This window comes from Panthera onca, chromosome B4 (genome assembly GCF_046562875.1).
Source record: "Panthera onca isolate mPanOnc1 chromosome B4, mPanOnc1 haplotype 2, whole genome shotgun sequence".
In the NCBI taxonomy this organism is placed as follows: Eukaryota; Metazoa; Chordata; class Mammalia; order Carnivora; family Felidae; genus Panthera; species Panthera onca.
Genome location: NC_138345.1, coordinates 133,575,697 through 133,601,070, shown reverse-complemented (window position 1 = coordinate 133,601,070; position 25,374 = coordinate 133,575,697). Strand labels below are relative to the sequence as shown.

The 25,374-nt window shown below is 37.7% G+C and overlaps 1 protein-coding gene and 1 long non-coding RNA gene across 6 annotated transcripts in view; one reads left to right on the top strand and one right to left on the bottom strand.

The window, feature by feature from the left end:
- The window catches only part of LOC132693692 (uncharacterized), a 48,346-nt gene extending 24,815 nt beyond the window's left edge, over positions 1–23,531 (top strand). The window contains exons 2-3 of the long non-coding RNA XR_009616923.3: positions 17,274–17,490; positions 23,440–23,531. This is a non-coding gene — a long non-coding RNA (uncharacterized LOC132693692). The remainder of the gene's footprint in view (positions 1–17,273; positions 17,491–23,439) is intronic.
- The window catches only part of XPNPEP3 (X-prolyl aminopeptidase 3), a 75,867-nt gene that overhangs the window by 35,278 nt on the left and 15,215 nt on the right, over positions 1–25,374 (bottom strand). For 3 of the 5 annotated variants that reach the window (XM_078449420.2, XM_078449419.2, XM_078449421.2), the window contains exons 2-4: positions 24,435–24,551; positions 12,360–12,767; positions 9,036–9,238 (exon numbers count right to left, since the gene is read on the bottom strand). In XM_078449420.2, the coding sequence (XP_078305546.1) occupies positions 9,036–9,238; positions 12,360–12,767; positions 24,435–24,551 (728 nt within the window). Of the gene's footprint in view, positions 1–9,035; positions 9,239–12,359; positions 12,768–23,399; positions 23,514–24,434; positions 24,552–25,374 lie in introns of those variants that run through there. The other 2 variants (XM_078449423.2, XM_078449422.2) reach the window with 2 other exon arrangements.

The window sequence follows — 25,374 nt, the reverse complement described above, 5'->3', positions numbered from 1 at the left end:
AATTAAAAAAAAAAGATATAAAAAGGAGGGGCATCTGGGTGGCTTGGTCAGTTAAGTGTCCAACTTTTGGTTTCAGCTCAGGTCATGATCTCATGGTTTGTGAGTTCAAGCCCCACACTGGGCTTTGCATTGGCAATGTGGAGCCTGCTTGGGATTCTCTCTCTCCCTTACTCTCTGCTTCTCCCCCACTCACTCTCTCTCAAAAATAAATAAACTTAAAAAAAAATTTTTTTAATGATATAAAAAGGAGGAAATTGAGGAGTGTCAAACTTTGATAATTTTAAAGTAAGGCAGAGAATTGGCAAACTGCCTTCCTCAAACTCCTCAGGGTATAAAAATTCCAAGGCAGATATACTCAATTTATCTGAGTTTAGAGGAACTTAGAAAGAAAAAGATTCCAATGAGCTGCTATCATCAGATGTCAAGATATGGGCTCTTGATATAAAAATAATGGAAAGAGAATATTGACATGAAGGCCAGGGTCATCTCTGGCAGGGAACTCAAGACATTTTACAAATGTGTGAGTGACTGGCTGGATGTGGAGAAGAAACTCTTTTGGATCTACTGAATTTAGGAACATAGCATGCAGTACTGCCTAGGGCTGCAAATGAACCCCTTTAGGGATGACAAAATTAATTCAAGGGAACATGGGGATGATACTGTGAAAAGGTTAAAAATTAAAGTGTAGTTAGAAGTTGGAATGTAAATAAAAAGGATACTGTGATGTCTCCCTTACCTGGATGTATAATTGATATGAATATAATGTTTGAATAAAAATTCCTCCCCCTACTGGGTAATAAGAAGAAAGGAATAATTTCCATCCTCCCTTCATCCAGTACTCATCGGACTTGCAACATGGGAGCCTTTTTTTTTCTTTTTTCTTTTTAAACAAATTTTTTTTAACGTTTATTTATTTTTGAGACAGAGAGAGACAGAGCATGAATGGGGGAGGGTCAGAGAGAGGGAGACACAGAATCCGAAACAGGCTCCAGGCTCTGAGCTGTCAGCACAGAGCCCGACGCGGGGCTCAAACCCACGGACCGCGAGATCATGACCTGAGCCGAAGTCGGCCGCTTAACCGACTGAGCCACCCAGGCGCCCCATGGGAGCCTTTAGAATTAACCTAACTCAACTAGTAACTTGGAAACATTATTAGATACCTGGAAGGCACTAAGAAATTACTATTCTAAATAAGGAAATGTCAAGATGCAAGTATATTAGTGTCCATAAACTCACTGCAACAGCCCAGTGTGGCCAGTTAGGCCAACTGATGAATCAGGTCACTGTCAGCAGACTATAGGGGACTCAATAAAACCATATCCTGAAGAGCCTTAGCTGTCTCCAGTACAGTCCTGACTATTCAACTCATGTAAGATAAAGGTGACTGGTATTCTCTATTGATTTGGCTAATGCAGTCTTCTCATTGTCAGTTACCAGTGAGAGCCTACAACAACTTGTATTCATGCAGAATGGTTCCCAATAGACAGTATTACCTCAAAAATATTAGAACTCCTCTGAGTATTGTCACAATCTGATGAAGCAGGACCTAGATCTAACGTAGCTGGACAATACAAATAATTATCATCTGAAACCATGGGTCAAGTTAAAAGCGACTTTACTAAGGTCATAAGTCATATGACTGACTGGGGATGACTGATTAACCTTGCTAGAAATCCAGGGCCCTACACAGACTACGAAATTTTGGGAGATGACATGGGTTGGAGCAATCCGTGACACACCACAGGACACTAGGAATAAACTGTTATCACTCCCTGACCCTCAGATTAAAGAGGCTCAACAACAGCTAACTGTACATATTTGGCTTTTAGAGAAACTATACTTCACTTAGGGATTTTCTTGGCCCCAATTCATAAAATCACAGCGAAAAAGGCCTTATTTGATTAGGGGCCTCAACAAAAAGAAGCCTTCTTAGAACTGCAGAAGGCTGTGGCTTAAGCTATTATGTTAGGATCACATGATCTTAATGCTGAAATGATATTAAAAGTGTCAGCCATCCATACTCATCCCAACTGGAATTTCTAGCAAAAGGCATACTCACAACTCCAAGATAGCCTCTGGGCTTTGCGGCTAAGACATTGTTAGGTGCTGCTTTCCACTCTATGTCTTTTGAAAGATAGCTGCTGACTTATTGTGGGGCATTTACTGAGGTAGCCCCAATAACTGAAAGACTTATAAGAGCAAATTAAGATCTGAAATATGTATGTCATTGGTGATATCAGAAAAGCAAAATTTAGGGGCGCCTGGGTGGCGCAGTCGGTTAAGCGTCCGACTTCAGCCAGGTCACGATCTCGCGGTCTGTGAGTTCGAGCCCCGCGTCAGGCTCTGGGCTGATGGCTCGGAGCCTGGAGCCTGTTTCCGATTCTGTGTCTCCCTCTCTCTCTGCCCCTCCCCCGTTCATGCTCTGTCTCTCTCTGTCCCAAAAATAAATAAAAAACGTTGAAAAAAAAAAATTAAAAAAAAAAAAAAAAAAAAAGAAAAGCAAAATTTAAGTAAGAGGGGTGATACCCAAAGAAGTTCCATCATAAAATGAAAATGCACTATATAGAGCATGCTACCAGAGGATGGGACAGACTCATATTTACAAGTCTTTTTTCCTCGGTTCTTTTCGTTCAACCAACTGCCCAAGGACGCCAGGCAACTGGTCATAGATGGTAGCTCCAGAATTGAGAGTAATTCTGTATGGAAAGCAGGTGCTCTGAGTGCAGAAGAACGTAGAATCCTTTTGGAAGGGGCGCCTGGGTGGCTCAGTCAGTTAAGCGGCTGACTCTTGATTTCCTCTCAGGTCATGATCTTACGGTCGCGAGATCAAGCCCCACATCGGCCTCTGTGCTGGACGTGGAACCTGCTTAAGATTCTCTCTCCCTCAAAAAAAAAAAAAAAAAAAAAATCCTTACGGAAGAATGTAATACAATTTTGTCCACTGAGCTGCATTATATGCTCTGTTCTTACCTGTGACAAAAGAACTAGATGCAAATAGAAGCCTTACTATTTGGATAATACTGATCCTAGGCTATTTCCAATCAACTTTCAATTGGTCTAACAAGTGGGTCATAAATAACTGGATAGTAAAAGATCCCCACATGTGGGGCCAGTGCTCTCTGGAAATCTCTATGGAAAGTCTGAGGCCAAATCAAAGCAGGCCATATGATGCTTACTAAAGAAACCCGATGCCAGGGTTGGAAGGTAAATGGAATCAACAAGTTGATGGCCTAATTCATTCTCTTGAAATGGCAATGAAGGTCCATGAAATGAATGGACATGGAGGGACTCAAGCCAGGCAACAATGTACTAAACAAAGACATAGACCACTGGCCCCCACTGAAGCTCAAATTGTTAATAAAAATTGCTTTGGTTGCCAATAGTTTAGACCCATTTTTCTGTATGTATCCAATTTGTCCTTCTATTATTGGGAATGGACTAACCAGAAAATTCTTCTTCAGTGGTAAAGATGTGGGTTAAAATGAATGACAAATGGAAGAAAGGCCAGATTGTCACTGAGGGGAAGGGAGCCAAAAAGTGAGTTCCACAAAAAGGAAAATCTAACATAATTTTGGTGCCTAAGGAGATGCTTAAAGGAAGAGAATAATATTTTCTCTTAGCTTTAACCCAGAAGCCCTTTGGGGCAAAGGACTCTGTCTGATGAAGCCTCCTCTTCTGGGAGAGAGTTGAACAATAGCTAACCTAACAAATACACTTCCCTGAGTGACATATGTCCTCAAAATAGATCAAGAGATGGGAGCTCTGTCTAGGACTGTATGCAACAATGCAAATGTTTTTGATTCTCATTTCACAGGATGGATCTACTACAGAGGAGCTATGTTGGAAAGCAACATGTAGAAAATATTTAGCTAGTTGAATATGAAATATATTAATAATCTAAATGAACATTACATAGCCATTAATCGTGATGATGGTTTAAAAAAAGGTACCAGAATATGGTGGTAGAATGTTATCTACTGCATATCCCACCTGTCAAAATAATATTATGTGTAAGAATAGCTATTTGCCCTGTTACTGTAGGTAAACAGGCATGAGGAGGAAGAACAATTGGGACACATGGATCACTGATAAAGGATAAGAACAAGGTATAACTTGGTGGGTCCACATTCCTGAAATTTGTTTGGTTATGGGAAGTTCTGTGGAACACTCAAACCAAAGTCTACTTAGGAGTGACTACTACTCATATGATCTAAGCCTGGGGAAATTAACATTTTCAAGATATCAAATGTATTTCCTAACTGTACAAAAGCAGGCAGTACTCATGACAACATATCTGGTGTCCGACCATTTGAAATAAGAGAGCCTTCATGGAATTAGGAGCTGCTTAGGAGTTATTTGGTCAGGCAGATTTGTTTTTAATGAGGAAAGACATACTGCTGAAAAAGACCTACTAAGGTCTAAGGAGTAAGGACAAAAGTGGCGAGCCACTTGAAAAGATAACACGATGCTGACAAAATGGATTTTATAATTAGATCACACACTAAAACAACACGCCCAAATCAACTCAGCAAAGGGAACAAGACTGCGTGTTAAAACACAAGCTGGATTATTAGATACCTTCATTCAAATGGAGTCCAAGGTATCCCAAGCACAGTGGCTAGGCATTCTCACAGCAGAAACCTAGGTGATGCACAAATACGGGCCACTTATGGGCCCTACAGTCTTAAGAAAGTTTTGTTTTCTGGGGCGCCTGGGTGGCTCAGTAGGTTAAGCGGCCGACTTCGGCTCAGGTCATGATTTCGCGGTCCGTGAGTTTGAGCCCTGCGTCGGCCTCTGTGTTGACAGCTCAGAGCCTGGAGCCTGTTTCAGATTCTGTGTCTCCCTCTCTCTGACCCTCCCCTGTTCATGCTCTGTCTCTCTCTGTCTCAAAAATAAATAAACGTTAAAAAAAAAAAGTTTTGTTTTCTACTGTAAGTTTTAACTAGAGGATGCAAACTATTCAGGTGCTCTTTAACAGCTTCAGCCCTTTGACTGGATGCTAACCATCCTTTCCCTACAGCACAGTTTGTGAGCACTGAACAAATTTTATTTTATTAAAATTTTTTTTTTTTAATTTTTAAGTAATCTTTACAACCAACATGAAGCTTGAACTCATGACCCCAAGACCAAGTCACATGTTCTAATGACGGAACCAGTCAGGCACCCCAATACTGGATTACTTTTAAACAGGACTAGAGTGCTTCCGGTAGTAGATTAATAGTTTCTGTTGCTGGTTTCTTCCAACTGGGAACCAATATCTGTCAAACCACCTAACCTGAGGGAAGGAATTTAGCTATGTTCTCAAGATATTTTGAATCCTGAAAAAACAGAGATATGGCCTCTGATCTATAGTCCTATGAGAATAATATATGGCTATAATAAAAGGTAGATTGTGTTGGGAGGGACAAAATAATTATACCATGATTTTCTGATTTATACTGTAACTACAGTGGTGCTGCTATATGGTATTACATGGAAGCATAAGTAAAATTAATATTGTAAATACTAACAAATTTAGTATAATACTGATATTAATGATAAAATATAGTGGGAGATTGAATTAAAGCTATCTCAGTACATTATCCCTATGTAGAAGAACTGGTCTGAGAAATATTCAGAGTTGATTAATGATAGATTAATAATTCAGCAGATTTATTAAGAAGCAGACACTTACAGAGGTGCCTGGGTGACTCACCCAGTTAAGCATACGGTTTCAGTTCAGTTCATGATCTCATGGTTTATGGGTTCAAGCCCCGTGTTGGGCTCTGTGCTGATAGCTCAGAGCCATTCTGTGTCTCCCTCTTTCTCTCTGCCCCTCCCCTCCTTGTGCTCCATCTCTCAAAAATAAATGTAAACAAAACAACCCAGACACTTAAAGATCCAAACAACAAAATAATTATATAGTTAGAAAAACGTGGAAAAGTATAAATGGATGGTTCCACTATCTGTTTAAATCCATACTAACCCCACACTGGATGTTGTAAATGTTTAGATTCTGCATGTACATTTTGATGATCTATCTGGTTACAGGATATTATAAGGCAAGTAAATGACATCACACTAAGGATTATTGTTTCATTAGAAAAAAGGCTTGATAGTGGGCCATGGGAGTGGACTGCTCTGTGAGAGCTATTTCCTGGAATTAGCTTGAGCTGTTTTGCTAAATTCCTGAATGACATTGACTTTGGTCAAGGCATAGCATGAAGCATAGATGAAGCATACAAGTGTTGTGAAGGCAATAAAGACATGGAAAGACATTCAACATCACTAACCATTAGAAAAATGCAAATCAAAACTACAGTCAGATATCCTTTCACACCCACAAGGACGTCTATCATCAAAAAACAGAAAACGAGTGTTTGAATGGATATGGAAAAATAGGAACTCTTGTCCAGTGTCAGTGGGAATGTAAAATGGCACAGGTGCTATGAAAAACAGTATGGTGGTTCCTCAAAATATTGAACACAGAATTACCATTTGATCTAGTAATTCTACTTCTGGGCATATACCCAAAAGAAATGAAAACAGGAGTTTGAAAAGTAGAATGTGCATTGCAGAATTATTCACACTACCCTAAAGACAGAAACAACACAATCAGCAGAACTAAAAGGCAACTGACAGAATGGGAGAAGATATTTGCAAATGACATATCACATAAAGGGTTAGAAACCAAAATCTATAAAGAACTTATCAAATTCAACACCCAAAAAACAAATAATCCAGTGAAGAGATGAGCAAAGACATGAATATTCACTTCTCCAAAGAAGTGTCTTTCCTTATAAGGAAAGAAGACATCCAGATGGCCAACCGACACATGAAAAAATGCTCAACATCACTCATCATCAGGGAAATACAAATCAAAACCACAATGAGATACCACCTCACACCTGTCAGAATGGCTAACATTCACAACTCGGGCAACAACAGATGTTGGCGAGGATGCGGAGAAAGAGGATCTCTTTTGCATTGTTGGTGGGAATGCAAGCTGGTGCATCCACTCTGGAAAACAGTATGGAGGTTCCTCAAAAAATTAAAAATACAACTACCCTATGACCCAGCAATTGCGCTACTAGGTATTTATCCAAGGGATATAGGTATGCTGTTTTGGAGGGACACATGCACCCCCCTGTTTATTTTTTATTTTTTTTATTTAAAAAAAAAAAATTTTTTTTTAACGTTTATTTATTTTTGAGAGAGAGACAGAGCATGAACGGGGGAGGGTCAGAGAGAGGGAGACACAGAATCCGAAACAGGCTCCAGGCCCTGAGCTGTCAGCACAGAGCCCGACACGGGGCTCGAACTCACAGACCGCGAGATCATGACCTGAGCCAAAGTCAGCCGGTCAAGCCACTGAGCCACCCAGGCGCCCCCACCCCCATGTTTAGAGCAGCAATCAACAATAACCAAAGTATGGAAAGAGCCCAAATGCCCATCGATGGATGAATGGATAAAGAAGATGTGGTATATACACACACACACACAAAATGGAGTATCACTCGGCAATCAAAAAAGAATGAAATCTTGCCATTGCAACTATGTGGATGGAACTGGAGGGTATTACGCTAAGTGAAATTAGTCAGTCAGAGAAAGACAAAAATCATGACTTCACTCATATGAGGACTTTAAGAGACAAAACAGATGAACATAAGGGAGGGGGAAACAAAAATAATATAAAAACAGGGAGGAGGACAAAGCATAAGAGACTCGTAAATCTGGAGAACAAACTGAGGGTTACTGGAGGGGTTGTGGGAGGGGGATGGGCTAAATGGGTAAGAGGCATTAAGGAATCTACTCTTGGAATCATTGTTGCACTATACACTAACTAATTTGGATGTAAATTAAAAAAAATAAAATTAAAAAAATTAACGAAAAAACCCCAACCCAATGTCCATCAATAGATGAATAGATAAATAAAATGTTGCATATACATAAAATGGTCTATTACTCAGCCTTAAAAAGAAGGTAAATTCTGATATATACCAGAGCATGGTTGAATACTGGAGACATTTTGCTAAGTGAAATAAGTCAAAAACAAAAGAACAAATATTGTTATGACTCACTTACATGAGGTACCTAAAGTAGTCAAATTATAGAAACAGGAAATAAAATGGTAGTCACCAAGGGTCAGAGGGAAGGAGAAATGGGCAGTTATTGTCTAATGAGTATAGAGTTTCAGCAGGGGATCATGAAATAGTTCTGGAGATATACAGTGGTGGTGGTTGTACAACAATGTGAATGTATTTAATGCCACTGAACTATATACTTAAAAATGGCTAAATTGGCAAATTTTATGCTATATACATTTCACCACAATTAATGAAAAGTGTTGCAAGGAATTTTGGGGCAGTTTGTATCGGTTTCTCAATACTGGTAACAGTGAGATTAATGGTTTGTACTGGTCTAGGAGCTCTGCTGTTACATAGCAGGAATATGCCAATATGAGCAAAACCCAAAAATCCCTAGCTGAGATTCCATTTTGGGCTCCTCGGTCCCAAGATATTCTGTGTGTGTACATCTGTGGTTCCTTATCCATGAGAGAAAATGCATCCCACCTGGCCCTTGCTGAGATAGGACAAGATCCTGCACTTGGCTTCTCTGGATCCTTTTTGTGGGACGGCCATTGACTGTGACAGGTATTCTTACTTTAATGCTGTTGCTGTACTATACCCCTTTCCTATAATAAGTTACAGACTTATAAGTACTGTCATTCTGGGTCCTGAGTCTTCTTTAGCAATCAAACTGTGTTTAACTGCCACTGTTATTGCAGTTATCATAAGGAAAGGGAATACCACTAATTAATTTATGTTGTCCCACAGAGAAACAACTAAGATCATGGGTAAAAGATGCAAGGCAGCTTTATTTTGCCTTGCAAGGTATTGAGCAAGTTTCTAGACATGTTCACTAAACTAAAGCAGAAGGTAGATGTTCACCTACTGTGAAATTCCTTCCTCGGGTACACAACCTCAAGGTACCCACTGAACCCTAGGAACTTAGATTTTTTAATTTGCAGAAAACTTTTTCAATAGGAACCATACCTGTGATGTCAGCTTCCCAGCAATCTGCATTCGCTCAATTTCTGCAGGAGATTTGATCAGCCGGAGGCGCTGTACCAGCTGCTGGACAGCCCGGACCTTATTCTTGCTCCTGGCTTTGACCTCAGTCAGATGCTGCATGTAGTCAGAGTGAAGCTGTGCGTGAGAGGGCCTCATCCAGTCATACCAGACCATATTTGTCTCATCTTAAAATGAGCAGCAAGAAAATAAATTTTAAAATAAAACTAACAGCAACAAGAAATACCAACTGCTATAATGACTTGAACAAGAGTCAAAACCATAAAACCTGTGGTGTGGAATTCTGAAGTGAGCAAAAACTCTCTCAGGACTGAAGCAACTGAAAGGTTAGATCATCTATCACTGGAAAGGCTATTCCCTGAAAATGGCAAGATATTCTGACACCGAATATCCAGCTTCTCTGCCCCTAAACTTCAGTGTTCTTTATACAGATGATAGATGGGACTAAAGCTCTTCTCAAGCTTTGATTTTATTATTTACTAATCATTAAAGAACAACTATAAAAGTGTTCTCCACACTACAATTGAGCTAGATGCCCTGCTGAATTACTGAACATGAACGGACAGAAAAAAGTACTCAGATCATGACGTGGTTAAGTGTTCCCTTTCTAGGGCACCTGGGTGGCTCAGTCGGTTAAGGGTCCGACTTTGGCTCGGGTCATGATCTCACGGTTTGTGAGTCTGGGCCCCGGATCAGGCTCTGTGCTGGCGGCTCAGAGCCTGGAGACTGCTTTGGATTCTGTGTCTCCCTCTCTCTGCCTCTCCCCTGCTCATGCTGTCTCTCTATCTCTCTCAAAGAATGAATAAACATTAAGAAAAAAAAAGTTTTAAGTGTTCCCCTTCTTCACAATCTCTGTTAGTGAATGAGGTTCTTATTGCATTTAGGAGCAAATATTCACGACTATAGAAACACTATAGTTGATGATATGTGCTAGCCCACACTTACCCAGGGCTTTTCCTTTCTCATTTGCCATGTATTCTCATTAGAAAACCACAGCTCTCTTTTTAACTTTAGAGACCCAAGGAAATAGTCTGTATGTGCCTGAGATACATGATGAGAAGGCTCATGATGAAAATGTTCCCATTTAACCCAGGTCTCCATTCATCCCTTTCTATTTTCCTGAGATGGCTTATTAGCAGCATTTCCAACAACTAAAGTCTGAATGTATGTTTTACGCAAAGTATTTGGGACAGAAAAGGGAAAAACCCTAAAAATTTTTATTGGCTATATATTAGTGATACAATCTCCTAAATATTTTCATTTTGAAATAAAAATGGTTTTTAATATATATTACATGTCAAATGCTAATCTTACTTTTAATAGAAATTTAATTGTAGTTTTTAAAAAGTAAAACAACCTCTACTACCTGTTTTCAGTGTATGAAATCATAGCCCAGTTTTTTTTGGTTTTTAAATTTTTACATAAATACGATTTCATGAATCTTTTCCTTTGCCTGCTGCTTTTGTCTAGTAAACTACTAACATTAAGAATGGTGAATGAGGGGCGCTTGGGTGGCTCAGTTGGTTAAGCGTCTGACTTTAGCTCAGGTCATGATCTAAGCTGGTCAGGTTCATGGGTTCAAGCCCCGCATCAGGCTCTGTGCTGACAGCTCAGAGCCTAGAACTGCTTCAGATTCTGTGCCTGCCTCTCTCTCTGCCCCTCCCCCACTTGTTCTCTCTCTCTCTCTCTCTCTCTCTCTCTCTCTCTCTCTCTCAGAAATGAATAAACATTAAAAAACAAAAAGGATGGTGAATGAGAAGTACTTTTGAGAAATACATTTGGTGTAAGGTTTTAACAATACTGGGTTAATGAAATTTAGACTATTGAATAGGACAGCTAGCAACTAATTCAGAAAATCAAAAAGCTAAAAAGAAAATGATTCTGTATCCCACATTTATGACAACTTTGAAGATATGAAAAAGTTCCACTAGTTTAGCTGAGTAACTATCTCTGTAAAATAGAGAACACTTGTATAAAGCAATGAAACAATTCAAACATACTGGAACTTGCATATTCAACTGAGTATTTTCTTTCAAAGAAGGCTTTGTAGGAAACAAGTCCAATAAATTCCATGATCATTGGAAACAATTTTGGAATTCTCTTTTAGAAACTGACTTCAGAAATGGTTTATAAACCATTATAAATTAGACTTTAGAAAATTAGAAAATTAGACATTAGAAAATTATACTTTAATTTTACACCATGTATTATTTTGTCTAAAATTAGACTTTAATTTTATAGCCATATATTATTTTGTCTAAAATTAGTACTTTACAATTTGATTATCTATGCTATTTACCAATTTGGCTCTAAGTGACTTTTGGACACTTCAAAAAATAAAATGCTTCCCAGGCTGTAGATTTACAAGAATCATTAAAGACAGTTTATAATGTAGTGTAGATTCTAAAAAGTTCCGGAAAAAGAATCTCAAAATGTAATGAGTGATTATAATTTTACCAGAAGAAATGTAGAAAAAGTGACTATTTTGAGTGGCATGGACTCAACTCTGTACTGTATGAATCTCCTGAGAATCTTGTTAAAAGGCAGATTCTGATCTAACAGATATGGAAGGGGGAGGCTAAGATTTTACATTTCCGCTATCTACTATGCTTTTGTAATTCTAATATGTATCACCAGGTAATTGTGATGCTGGTGAAGCACTGATCATTCTTTGAGAATACTGCTTCTTTCTGAAGAGTTGGCAGAAGTAATATGTAGTGGTCAAAGGTGGATGGATTGGTTGGTAATCTTGAAGAGTGATCCATGCCCATCCTCCACTTTAAAAGAAAATTCTCTCTGCGATTTCAAACTAGGACAGTTCACGGTCTCTATGAATGAATAATTTAACAAAGACTTAGCAAATGTGTAAATGAAATATTTAAAGTAGTCTTGTGGAAAAGATTTATGTTCCTTTCATGGTGCTCAAGGAAATGCTGCCATGATCATCATTTTCGAAAATTAAGAACTTTAGCGACGCCTGGGTGGCTCAGTCGGTTAAGTGTTTGGCTCTTGATCTCAGCTCAGGTCATGATCTCACAGTTTCTGAGACCTTGAGCCTTGTGTCCGGCTCTGTGCTGATAGCATGGAGCCTGTTTGGGATTTTCTCTCTCTCTCTCTCTCTCTCTCTCTCTCTCTCTGTCCCTCCTGTGCTTGTGCACTCACTCTCTCAAAATAAATAAATAAATTTTAAAAAAAGAGAAAGAAAAAATTAACAACTTCGTCTAAATAGGCAAGGAAGGTCTTAATCCCAAATCTGGCCTGTGATTTGACCTCTGTTCCATTTATTACCTTTCAATTTTGGTACTAGATGTTGAAATTCTTCTAGTGTATAGGCTTCATCCACTCCTGTTAAAGCTATTGCTCCATCAGTGCCAGATCGTGGGCCATCCCAAAGTTCTCGACTAGGGTCTCTCCGAGGTACAAAAAGCATGGCCTTATGTGCTGGTAACTGCTTGCCAGGGAGGCTCTGAAGGACCAGAATGCTATCGGGCTCTTGGAATCCACACAGGTACAGGAAATTGTTGTCTTGGTGGAAAGTATAGGGGATATCATTGCTCATGTAGTATGTAGGGTTGGACAGCAGAACCACCGTCTGGTCTGTCCCACTCTGCCCTTGTGTTTCCTTGTGAATCAGAGACATTAGTTTGTGTCTGCGAAGTGCATATTCCACTTGAGATAGTCCTGGCGTCACCTCTCCTAGAAATGAGAAATAACAGTGATGCTTTTCATTTATATAGTGCCAAAGTACTTTTAAGGTAACAATATTAGATGGAAACACACAAGTTCATTTCTTCAATTTATGCCAAATCTATTCATAGCACATGGGGAATGAAGGAGATGGCACAGGTTCAAATTTTCTATTCCATTGTAAAAATTTTGGAAATGATAGTTAAACGTGGTCCTGCGTGAAAACCAGGATCATGACCCCTTAATATCTTTTGTAGCTCTTTCATTCTTTTACTCGTTTGATCAAATATTTACTAAACATTATCATGTGGAAGGCATTGCTAGGCATATATAATAAGGTTGACTTGAAGTATCAACATGAAAGGCGAGGAGAAGGATCACATTATCCGTGTATGACTTTCCTGAAAGAATGTAAACTCCATGAGGACATAGATTTTTGTCTGTTTGTTCAGTGTTATATTCCTGGAGCCTAGAATAACAACTGGAATATAGCGGGCACTTGATAAATTATTTGTTAAATGATGTATAATTTTTAACATAATAAGGCCAATCTCCTTTTGAATTTCCAAAGCATAATAATACCTTTCTTATAGGTCTTTTTGTATTAATAGTAGAGCTGGGTACATATAATCTCCTTAAGGGTTCCCTCCCTGAGGGAAAATCTTTGTATTTTCCAATTGGGGTCATCTTTGTATTTTTAAAAAACTTTAATAATATTATCTACCCCTTAGGGCTGTCAGAAGTAAACTTGATAAAGCATGTGGTTCTTAAGGATTGAAGACTCCCTAGGGAATCTTTAAAAAGCTGTGGATTCACTGTTTACTGCACCTAGGCACACACAAACTTTTGACATACAATTTCAACAATATCTGATTCCCCTAAGCCCTCCCACAAAACTTGTATTAAGAACCTGTGTTATGAAATGTTATGTGTTAGTTCTCAATATTAGCACCCAGCAGACTGTCTGGCTTCTAGCCCAGTGGTGACTGGGTGAATGCTTCCCTTCTGAAATGGAAATCATGCCTGCTCTTGCTTTAGGTTCCAAAGTAAAAGAACTATGAAAACACTCATGAAAGCTGTATCCCTCAGCCTACACTTAGCATTAATAATAGTAAAACAACACCTGATGCTTACTGAATGCTTTTTATGTGTCTGGTACTATCCTAATTATTTACAGTTATCAACTCGTTTAATCTTTACATTGATTCCATGATGTGGAGTACTATTATTATTCCCTGTAGTATCGAGGCTTCATATGCAAGTATGAAAAGATAGCCATGAAATACTGCTGTATGAAAAAATTACAGAACAAGATGGATAATGATCCCATTTATGTTAAAAAAGAATAAAAAGAAAAAAAGAAGAGAGAGAAAAAGTTTAGTAAAGAATCTCAATTTTTATAGTAGTAATCTATGGGGATTGAGTTAAGACTAAAATTTTCTTTTTAACATGCTTTTTAATATTACTTGAATTTTGTTTCAATGAGTATATACTTTTATGATAAAAATTCCAAATAAAGAGAAAAAGGGAATAAAAGAAATCATGGACAGTCCATCCCATACTCATGACCTACAATGGCTCTTTATTGTCCATTACATCAAATTCAAACTCAAGTAGATTTTAATGCTTTCTACCAGAGGATTCCAATTTATCTTTATATTTATTTATAAACATAAATATCTTTATATTTATTTATTTAACTTAAAAAAAAAGCAGCTTTATTGAGATATTATTTACATACCATACAATCTACCCACTTAAAGTGTACAAATCAGTGGTTTTTGGTATATTCACACAATTGTGCAAACATTACAAAAATCAGTTTTAGAGGGGCACCTGGGTGGCTCAGTCGGTTGAGCGTCCGACTTCGGCTCAGGTCATGATCTCACTCAGGTCTGTGAGTTTGAGCCCCGCATCAGGCTCTGTGCTGACAGCTCAGAGCCTGGAGCCTGCTTCGGATTCTGTGTCTCCCTCTCTCTCTGACCCTCCCCCGTTCATGCTCTGCCTCTCTCTGTCTCAAAAATAAATAAACATTAAAAAATTTAAAAAAAAAAAAAAAACAAAAGTCAGTTTTAGAGCATTTCATCACTCCCAAAAGAAACCCTTGCCCATTAGTAGTCACTCCCCATCTCCTCCCAATCTGCACCCCCAGCCCTTGGCAACCAGTAATCTATTTTCTGTCTTTATGGATTTGTCTCTTGTAGAGATTTAATATGATGAAATCACAAAATATATGGTCTTTGGTGATTTGGCCAACTTTTTAAAATCATTTCTCCAATTATTCTGAAATTAATTCCTTCTTATGTCTTACATAGCTCTATTATTTCCCTAGTACCTTGCTTATGATGTGTCCCTTTTCCAAAATTTATTCTCCCTCCATAGCAATTCCACTCCCAAGATTTTGGGCTCAATGCATGTTTGTTTTTAGACTCCTCTCATTCAAAAGGCTTTCCTGATTAGCCTAGGTCACATTGATTTGTCCCTCTGAATTATTTAACTGTTTCATTTTCTTATATATATACATCCTATAGTTGTGTATAAGTGTAATCACATCATACTGAACTCTCAATAGTTAAATATTTTCCCCCTTTTCCTTTGCTGTTTGACTCTTCACTCCCCTTCCCTTCTACCCACATCAACACCTCATCCATGTTGGTAATGTGGCACATATCCTTTCCTATTTTTCTCAATACTCATATACTTGCATTTAGGGTTTTTTGGTCACTAGTATTTTACAAAAATGGGATACTACACATTCCTCTGTATCTTGCTTTTTCTATCACAGCGATACCTTATAGAAATTCCTCCCACCAAGTCATCTTGCATAGCTTCAGTTCATTCTGCTTGACGTCTCCATAAATATTTTTTGGGTTGATATATCAAAACTTGTTGATCCATTTCCATACTGGTGGGCATTTATATTGTTTTCAGTTTTTGCTGTAATAATAACCATCTTTGTACTTATATCCTGCTACTTTTATGCCCTATGTACTGGTGCTTTTAGTTCTATCATAGTCCTAGGACAGATATTGCTGGATCAAAGACTCTGAATTTTTTTAGTACTCATGTTCAGTACATGTAACTGTTGTTTATGATTACCTTGGAACCATCTAGTTGTTTTACCTATGTATAGTTTATCTCTCCAGCTAACTCTGTTGTTTGCATTCCATTAATATCAATTTTTATTTAACTCTTATTCATTTACAACAGAAAAAAATGTACACTTTTATTGATGAAGTTGGTAAGAAATAAAAGATAAGCAACAGAGTCAGTCCTAGAAGAGCTCACATGGCATTTCTTTTCTTTCTTTTTGTTTTTAAGTTTATTTATTTTGAGAGAGAGAGAAAGCATGAGCTGGGGCAGAGAGAGAGAGAGAGAGAGAGAGAGAGAGAGAGAGAGAAAGAGAATCCCAAGCTGACAGCACAGAGCCCAACACAGGACTCAAAGTCACAAACTGTGAGATCATCACAACCTGAGCTGAAATCAAGAGTCTGATGTTTACCCAGCTAAGTCACCCAGGTGCCCCTCATAGTGCATTTCTTTTTCCCCTGGATTAAGCTGGCTAAGAGTTCTCTAGGGCTTTCGGGCAGAATTCTGACCTTTGTGCCAGAACTATCTGACTGGTAATTACGTATGTTAAGTCTGCCACTGTTACCCAACATTGGAAATTTCCCAGTTACCCAAGCAGTATATACTCTTATAAAAGCAGAGGCTGATTATAATTGATAGATCATCCGACCTTTCCTTTTGTCTTCTTTTTCCCTTTCCTTTTGGTTTGCTTTGCTTTTGGTTTCTTCACAGCTACAGTCCATGTAATAAAACTAAATTAAAAATCAATTCATTTTGTGGGCTTTTTTTTTTAATTTGGAAAATAAGAAAATTCACAATTTTAACGACCTTAATATATGTGTTCTCATTCTCATTAATAACAAAGCACATATATAAATATATTGGAAAATAACTTCTAAAAAAAGATACAATTATTTGGAAATCAAAACGGGATTGGAAAACTATCTTTTACTCCCTTCAAGGCATTCATCTTCCTGAATCCAATTTCATACAAATGACTACATGAGAAACATTTCAAACACAGGCTACATTTTCCCAAGTTTATGAATCATCAACACTATGGAGTGACCATTAACTAAATGCTTCCACACTTCTGAAATCTCAAAGTAAAAAAGAACTCTTTGGTTGTGACAGAAAATTATCCAAGTAAAAAAGGTATCTTTTCTTATTCGAAGGAGGAAAAAAAGGGGGGGGGTGGTAATAAAGCAATGAACTTTAACCCTAGAGGTAAACCTGGCAGTTATTATGGCCTTTGATCATAGAATTAACCATTGTAATGGTCAATCTGGCCTGAATTTCATCTGATAAAACTGTCTGAATAGACACTCTGGTAACTTTGTCAAATTGTAACATAGTAAAGAACAAAGTTAGTACTTTATCACCTTGAGTCAATTAAGGATAGAGGGGCTATTCTAACAAGTTTATTTACCAATCAAATGCCTACAGGTCATAATCTGGACTCTGCAAATAGCAAAGTCTCACAATCAGTTCAGAGACTCTGCAGCCAAGAAGAAAAGCTCTTCCAGGACATTTAGGATTGGACTTCTCACGAAAATAAGAAAAATGTTCTTCATATTTAATCAGCCAAGCAGAAACCCCTAAGAAGAAAGTTTTATAAAGACTGAAAATGGATGGGAAAATGCAGGTCTTTGTTACAATCTAGGTATGTATTTTAATTATTTCCTAAAAGTAACTAGATTAGTATTTTAACATGGTCTGATTTTGAAACTGCATCCTTAAAATGAATTGTTTAATATTAGGTAGTTTTTATTGTCTACAAGAAAGTAGTTTATAAAATGATCCCTATGTAGGTGGAGAATGGGGGTTAAAAAAAAAAAGGTGATGTTTTCTTTAAAGTAAAACACAGACCTCTCTGAAAAAATGAAATGACCAAATAAACAATAAAAAATACTCTAGATTTTATTTGCATATATTGAGCAACACAAGCCAGACAGAAAAGGTACGTACTGTATGATTCCAAGAATAGGCAAAACAATCCATGTTGATAGAAACCAGAGCAATGATTAAGGATGGAAGTGGAAACAGACAAGAGGGGGTGTGAGAAAATTTTCTAGGGTGATGAAAACGTTCTATATCTTGACTGGGGTGTGTGGGTTATATTGGGGCCTACTGATCTGAAATGTTGGGGGTCCAGGAGTGACCGGTCAAGAAAGAATTCTTGAGATGTCTTCAGTGCAAAAGGGTGGTTTTATTAAAGCACGGGGACAGAACCCATGGGCCGAAAGAGCTGCACTGGGGTTGTGACGAGAGGGGGCTAGGGGTAGTGTAAGTCTCTAAGGAATTTTGAAGCAAGGTTTCCAGGACCTTGAGGGGCTATTAGGAAAAGGTCATTTATTACTGTTTAGTAAAACCTCAGACATGAGATCCTTCAGATGTATAACAGTGGGCCATAGACTTAGAGAAGGATTGCTAAAACACATCTTGTAGGGCGGGGATGAGGGGTGGTGTGGAGATAAAGGATCCTGGAGGTTGGGCTAACGTCAAGCTAAGGTTGCCTTTTGCCTCTAGCGAAAATTTAACATTCCGGCAAGCTCCTCAAGGAAGGTCACTCTGCCTTCTCTCATGTACTTGTCAATGGACTATAAGTTGTAAGGAAGTTTAATTTTTTCTTTTGCCTTTGTTCTCCACATCATCTACTGAATTGTGGGGGCGCCTGGATGGCACAGTCAGTTAAGCATTCAACCTCGGCTCATGAGGTCATGATCTCGCAGTCCATGGGTTTGAGCCCTGAGTCGGGCCCTGTGGTGACAGCTCAGAGCCTGGAGCCTGCTTCAGATTCTGTCTCCCTCTCTCTCTGCCCCTCCCCCACTCACACTCTGCCTCTTTCTCTGTCTCTCAAAAATAAATACACACTAAAAAAAATTTTTAAAAACCTCACTGATGCGCGTATCTAAGATCTGTGCAATTCATTATATGTAAATTTTACCACATTAAAAAAAAGCATACCACTCTCTAAACTTGAAATACCTTTTAGACTAAGAATTCCCTCAGTTGAATTTATTCTTATTAAAAATATCATGACAAAGATAGACTTTTCGGAAATTCCAGATAGTATTCTTTGGTACAAATGTTTTGTACTATTTTGTGGTTAAGTGTGGACTCAACAGTCAGAGTTTTATGAACTGGAATCCTGGCTTAACAACTTACTGAGTGACTTGGGGAGAGCTACCAAACTGCTTTATGACTCAGTTTTCTCATTTGTCAAATGGAGATAATAAAAGCAACTACTTCTCAAAGTTGTCAGGAGGATTAAATAATAAAATACTCAGAACGGTAAGCACTATATAAATATTAGTTACAATTATACCATAAAGAATTTACACTTAAAGATGCTGTCATCCTGGTAATCCAAAGCCAAGTAGGACCTTGGAAGAGTAAAATTTACACGGACAACTACTATCTCTATCAAAGTAATTTTTAGATTGAAGCCCTGAAAGTCTTTGGCTTTCTCACACAATTAAGAATGAGTCTCCGGGAGCCGGGGTGGCTGAGTTGGTTAAGTGTCCGACTCTTGATCTTGGCTAAGGTCATGATCTCTCAGTTCATGGGAGCCTATTTGGGATTTTCTCTCTCCCTCTCTCTCTACCCCTCACCTGGTCTATCTCAAAATAAATAAATGAAAACTTAAAAAAAAAAAAAAAAAAAAGAATGAGTCTTATCATTCACAAGTGATTCAGAAGCTTTTTATTATTCAATTCTTTAGAAAATTCCTGATTCTTGTCTAGGGCAGATTCTTGCTAATCTTTACTTCAGAGAATTTCTCGATATGAATGAGAAATATGCACAAAGGTTAAAGAGAAACAGAAAAGTCATTTATTCTTAATGTACCAGTATTTAAGCTGCAGGAACATTATTATAATTCAATTTTTTTTTTCTCCCAGCATTAAAAAACAGAAATACCCTATAATTCTGTACTAGATGGCTGTTTATGGAATTTCTATGAGCTAGCTATCTGTATAATGGTACTTTGGAATGAGTAATCAACATATATCATACATATAGGTTAAATATATAGGTTTATTCACCTGTAAATTTATATATGTAAATACTCTGGTCTTTATTTTGCATTAAAATCTACTTCAGAAGATTATGCTAAGTGAAATTAGTAGGAGAAAGACAAATATATGATTTCATTCATATGAGGAATTTAAGATACAAAACAGATGAACATAAAGGAAGGAAAGCAAAAATAATATAAAAACAGGGAGGGGAACAAAAACCATAAGAGACTCTTAAATACAGAGAACAAACTGAGGGTTGCTGGAGGGGTTCTGGGTGGTGGGATGGGCTAAATGGGCAAGAGGCATTAAGGAGGACACTTGTTGGGATGAGCACTGGGTATTATATGTAGGGGATGAATCACTGGATTCTACTCCCGAAATCATTATTACACTATATGCTAACTAACTTGGATGTAAAAAAAAAAACCAAAAACTCTACTTCAGAAGATGAAGACAAAGGGAAAATGAATAATCAATACAAATATATCATTATTTTTAAAATTCCAGAGGTACACAGGAAGTGAGAAAAGAAAATATGTTACTTTATAAAAACAGGTACACTTCATGGTAAAATATCTATGAAAAAGTAGGCCCTGAACTTAAATTTAAAAGCTCTAGAATATAAAATGTTTTTATACTACTATTCTGCTTATCAGGTATAACGTATAAACAGTGTTTTGAAATGGCTACATAAATACAAAGTGATCATTCAGTAAATGTGTGATGGTGGTGATGATAAAGATATGAATAAATTTGGACGTCTGGGTGGCTCATCATCCAACTTCGGCTCAGGTCATGATCTCATGGTTCATGGGTTCAAGGCCTGCGTCGGGCCCTGTGCTGACAGCTCAGAGCCTGGAGCCTGCTTCAGATTGTGTGTCTCCCTCTCTCTCTGCCCCTCCCCTGCTCACGCTCTGTCCCTCTTTCTCTCAAAGATATGAATTAATTTAAGAACTGAGTGTTTGGGGATGAGGACATAAGAAAAGTAAAAGTACACTCCGCTTCAAAATATGGCCTGTGGCCAAAGATCTGGCTTTAGGCATCTCACACACCCATCTAATGAGTGCCCATTAGGCAGGTGGTGTGCATCAGAAACACCCAGGGAGCTCTTCAAAACATAGGGCTTAAGCCCTTCCCTTGAGATTCAGTAGGTCTATGGGATCCTAGTATGTATTTATATTTTGAAAAAACTCACTCAGTGGTCTAGGCAGATTCAGACCATTTTTAATTTCCATCATTTCTTGAACATATATTTTAATCTTTTAAATAGTATAAAAATCTCACCCCACCAAAATAAATCTTGATCTTTTAAAGTCAACCATTTTAACAAAACTTAAAAAAAAAAAAAAAATACCCTTTGCTCAAGGCAGAACTACAACTAAACCATGACTGAAAGATGGATACCTAATTGGTTTGGACGCTTCTAAGGGAAGAAGATTCAGGAATTATTATCTAGCACTCACTCTAGAACCACTCTTTTCATCATTTTAAATATTACTTAACAAAATACTTGACAATAACTGTATAGTCTCAGCCATCATAGTTGATAAGGGACAATCAGGTAAATGGTAAAAGCATTTTCCCCAATTGTGGGCCATACAGTTGAATACTTCCCAATGGATCTGTTCACTGTTGTAGTTGAAAGAAAACCAATAACCAGTTCTGGATATGTCAGACAAGTCATTCTGATAAGCCAAACTCTCTAAATAAGAGCCCTTTCTTAAGGCGCTACAAACTATATTACATATCCAAAATTATTGTGTCTAGGAATGTAACAATGTTAGAAATACATGTTCTTGGAAATAATGCTTCATTTGGCAGTAATTCTTCCTATTCTCTGATAAATTGCAGTGTTTATGTGAGTTGAACACCTTGCTATTCTAATGACTGCGTTACTCTTGTGGCAATGTCAGAGAACTTTCTCACACAAATATTATAAAAAGTAGATTCACAGTTCATAACTGTGTCATTTGTCTTCCTTCATGGAATCATTTTTTCTGGTTTGGGTGATAAGTGGAGGGCATTTTAGTGATCAAGGTGGATGAATTGACATTTTCTGGCTCTACAGACACAGTCCTTAGCACCAGGATGGCAATGTTAAAAAAGAAATGGGGGAGAGGGGGTGCCTGGCTAGCTCAGTCAGTAGAGCATGCAACTCTTGATCTTGGGGTTGTGAGTAGACAACTAGGACAGAATTCCTTTATCTCTGAGCCATTCTGCTGAATATTTTGCAGGTTACTCTTGCTTCAGCAAACTTAGGTAGGTATAGCCAGGAGAAACCCAGAGGAAATAGCTCCCCAACATTCAGAAAGAGCCAACCCAGGAATTTCATTTCTAAGAATTTATTTTAAGGAAATAATTGATTGGTATAGAATGTGTACACATGTGTATACATACACACATGCACACACACACACACACACCTATATGAGAAATAAGTCTAGAAAAATATATATACCAAAATCTCAATAGCGGTTTTCTATGAGTGGAGGGATTTTGAGTAATTAAAAAAAATTACTTTTATCTGTATTCTCTAGTTTTTCTATATAGACCTTGTGTAATAATTAGAGAAGGGACTGAGGTGTTTTCCAAAAGTTTTAAGTACTTATAAGTACTAGGAAAATAGCTATGCCAAACATGAAATTTTTAGAAGCAAACCAAGTAACGGAGGATATAATTTCACGCTCCAAACTAACAGACTGGCTCTGTGAAAGAAATTTTTAAAAAAGTATTATATCCCTTTTAATTTTTCTTAATAATTTACTTTTTCTCCACTCCATAACCATTTTACCACTTCCATATCTACATGGAAAAAGACAAATGATTAATACTTTGGATACTTATATAGTTTTTGCCTCCAGAAATTGTATATCTGGTTTCTTTAATCCTGATGATTCTGTTTTAAAATTCTATTCCTTCTGGGGCACCTGGGTGGCTCAGTCTGTTGAGCGTCCGACTTCGGCTTAGGTCATGATCTAACGGCTTGTGGGTTTGAGCCCCGCATCAGGCTCTGTGCTGACAGCTCAGAGCCCGGACTCTGCTTCGAATTCTTTGTCTCCCTCTCTCTCTGCCCCTAACCCACTCACATTCTGTCTCTGTCTCTCTCAAAAATAAATAAACATTAAAAAAAAAAAGTTAAAATTCTATTCCTTCTTAGCCCAATATCTAAAATCCTATGTCCAGAAGAGTAAAAATTAAGACAGGCATCCCTTTTCCCTCCATAGCTGAAAAGAACATATGTATATGTATGAATGTGTATATGTATTTTTATTCATAATCATTTTTTATATAGTTATCATGCACATAACATACAATAGCCAACTGTTTAAGACATAGAGGCCATCATCTTGACAATATAATTACTAGTTTCAAGGCCTAGAAAATGCAGCTCACCATGTAAAAATATCTCACCACGAGAAATCAGTAATTTTCAAAGCTGGTAAAACTTAATGCCAATTCTATTTCCTTTTAAAAAAATTGAAGCTACAGGTAGGTTGACAGATTAGAGAAATACTTAAGTTAATACTAACTGGATTGCTATTAAGCTTACCTTACAGCTTTGAAAAACTCTGATTTCTTGTGTGTTTCAGTGGTGAGCTGCATTTCCTGAGTCTCAGCCGATTTCCCAGCAGGAATTCCAGTCTGATGAAGAATCAGCAAAAGGAAGCCCTCACTGAGAGACACACTGGTATCATTCACTGAGTGGAGACAGTGAAAGAGTAACATATTTCTAAAGGCAATTTAGATTCTTAGTACATATGCTCACAAAGTAAATACAGATCTACCTTCCCATGACAGAAGCAATGATTAATTTCCCTTGAAAACCTGACTGCTTTTTCTACAAAGCATTTGGTTTTACCCTACTTACCTCTTTGTGATGATTTTCATTCACCACAGTTCATCCCTTAACTGCCTTTTTATCACTGTTATCACCTCCCAAAGCTGTGAAAATCAAATCTGGAAATCTAGTGTAACCTATACAGCAATATTTTTGTTAAACAAAAGGAAATGAACATTTAGTACTTTGAAGAAAAACACGTTTTCTTTCTTTCATTTCTCTAAGTAGGCTCCAAGCCCAATGTGGGGCTTGAACTCACGACTCCAAGATCAAGAGTTGCACTCGCCACCAACTGAGCCCACTGGGCACTCAAGAAAAACATGTTTTCTCAAATGTCTTTAACACAGCAGTTCACAAGGAATCAATCATTTGAATACAGTTCTAGCAACTGTCTTAGAAAGTAATATAACTTTTAAAACATTATGGTTTACATACTTTTCATGGATAATTCTGAATTGTAAGACTTATATTTATTGCTCTAGATAGCGATGTCAACACCGTACCAACAACCACACATACCTTTTTAAGTTTAAAGTTAAGTTAATAAAAATAAAAATAAAATAAAAAATTTAGTTTCTCAGTTGCACTAGCACCATTATAAGTATATAATAGCCACTTGTGGCTAGTGGTTACTGTATTGGGCAGCATAGACCTAGAACATTTACACTGCTGCAAAAAAAAATCTATTGACAGCACAGTTCTAAATAAAGCATCTAAAGAGAGAGATTTATGGTTAAAAGGGCTTACCTGGCCTAAGGAGGTGTGGGTGTGTGAAGGGGCTGGGCTGGCCTAAGTATCGGTTTGGAATTCTCCTCTGTGGGATGGGCTGGAGGGAGTACCTTCGCTGAGAACATGACATGAATCCTGAAGGAAAAACAAAGAGAGTAGAATGGAACAATAATCAAGAAAGTCCTCACAGTGTATATACATTTATCGATCTCTAGCAGTTGGATGCTCTAGAAAAATGCAAATTAGTGTCTCCTTCAATATTTATATGGCCCTCCCTCTGTGCCAGTTAGGGCCTGTCTTGGGCCCTGGGAAAACAGAAATGAGATCATTTTTACCCTTAGTGATTTCAGTCTACTATAGTATAATAGAGGTACATATATACCGAATAGGACTATGGTATGAATCAGGAACTATGGGAACAGAAGGCAGGCAACAAACAAAAGCAAGGAAGGGGTTAAGAAGTACTTCACAGAAATACTGTGTCCTAAAATTCAGAAAAAGAAGCTGTATCCTAAAATTCAGAAAAAGAGAGCTAACATTTTTACTGAGAATATATGAAGTACAAAAAACATGATATCTCATTGAATCTTGGAATGTTAGAGGTAGATAAAATAAGGTATAAAAATGCTTCATCATAGTATACAACAGACACTATTAGCATTCATTCAGTGAGATTAAGCATGTGACTGGAACACATGCTAGAAGAAGACAAAAGAATGAGGACTATATGCTCTGGTCTTTAGAGAATATACAGTCTAGTGGAGGTGAGACACAACATTCAAGCACTACATGGCGAACACCACGGTGGATTCATTCACAAGGTTTTTTGAGAGCACAAAGACTGAAACACTACTGTGGGATGGGTGCAATATGATCTAGATACAGATACAGTGCTCTGAGGAACACAGAGACGCGCACAAAGGGGTGTTGGTGTGGGACTCTAGAGGTAGGGGATGCC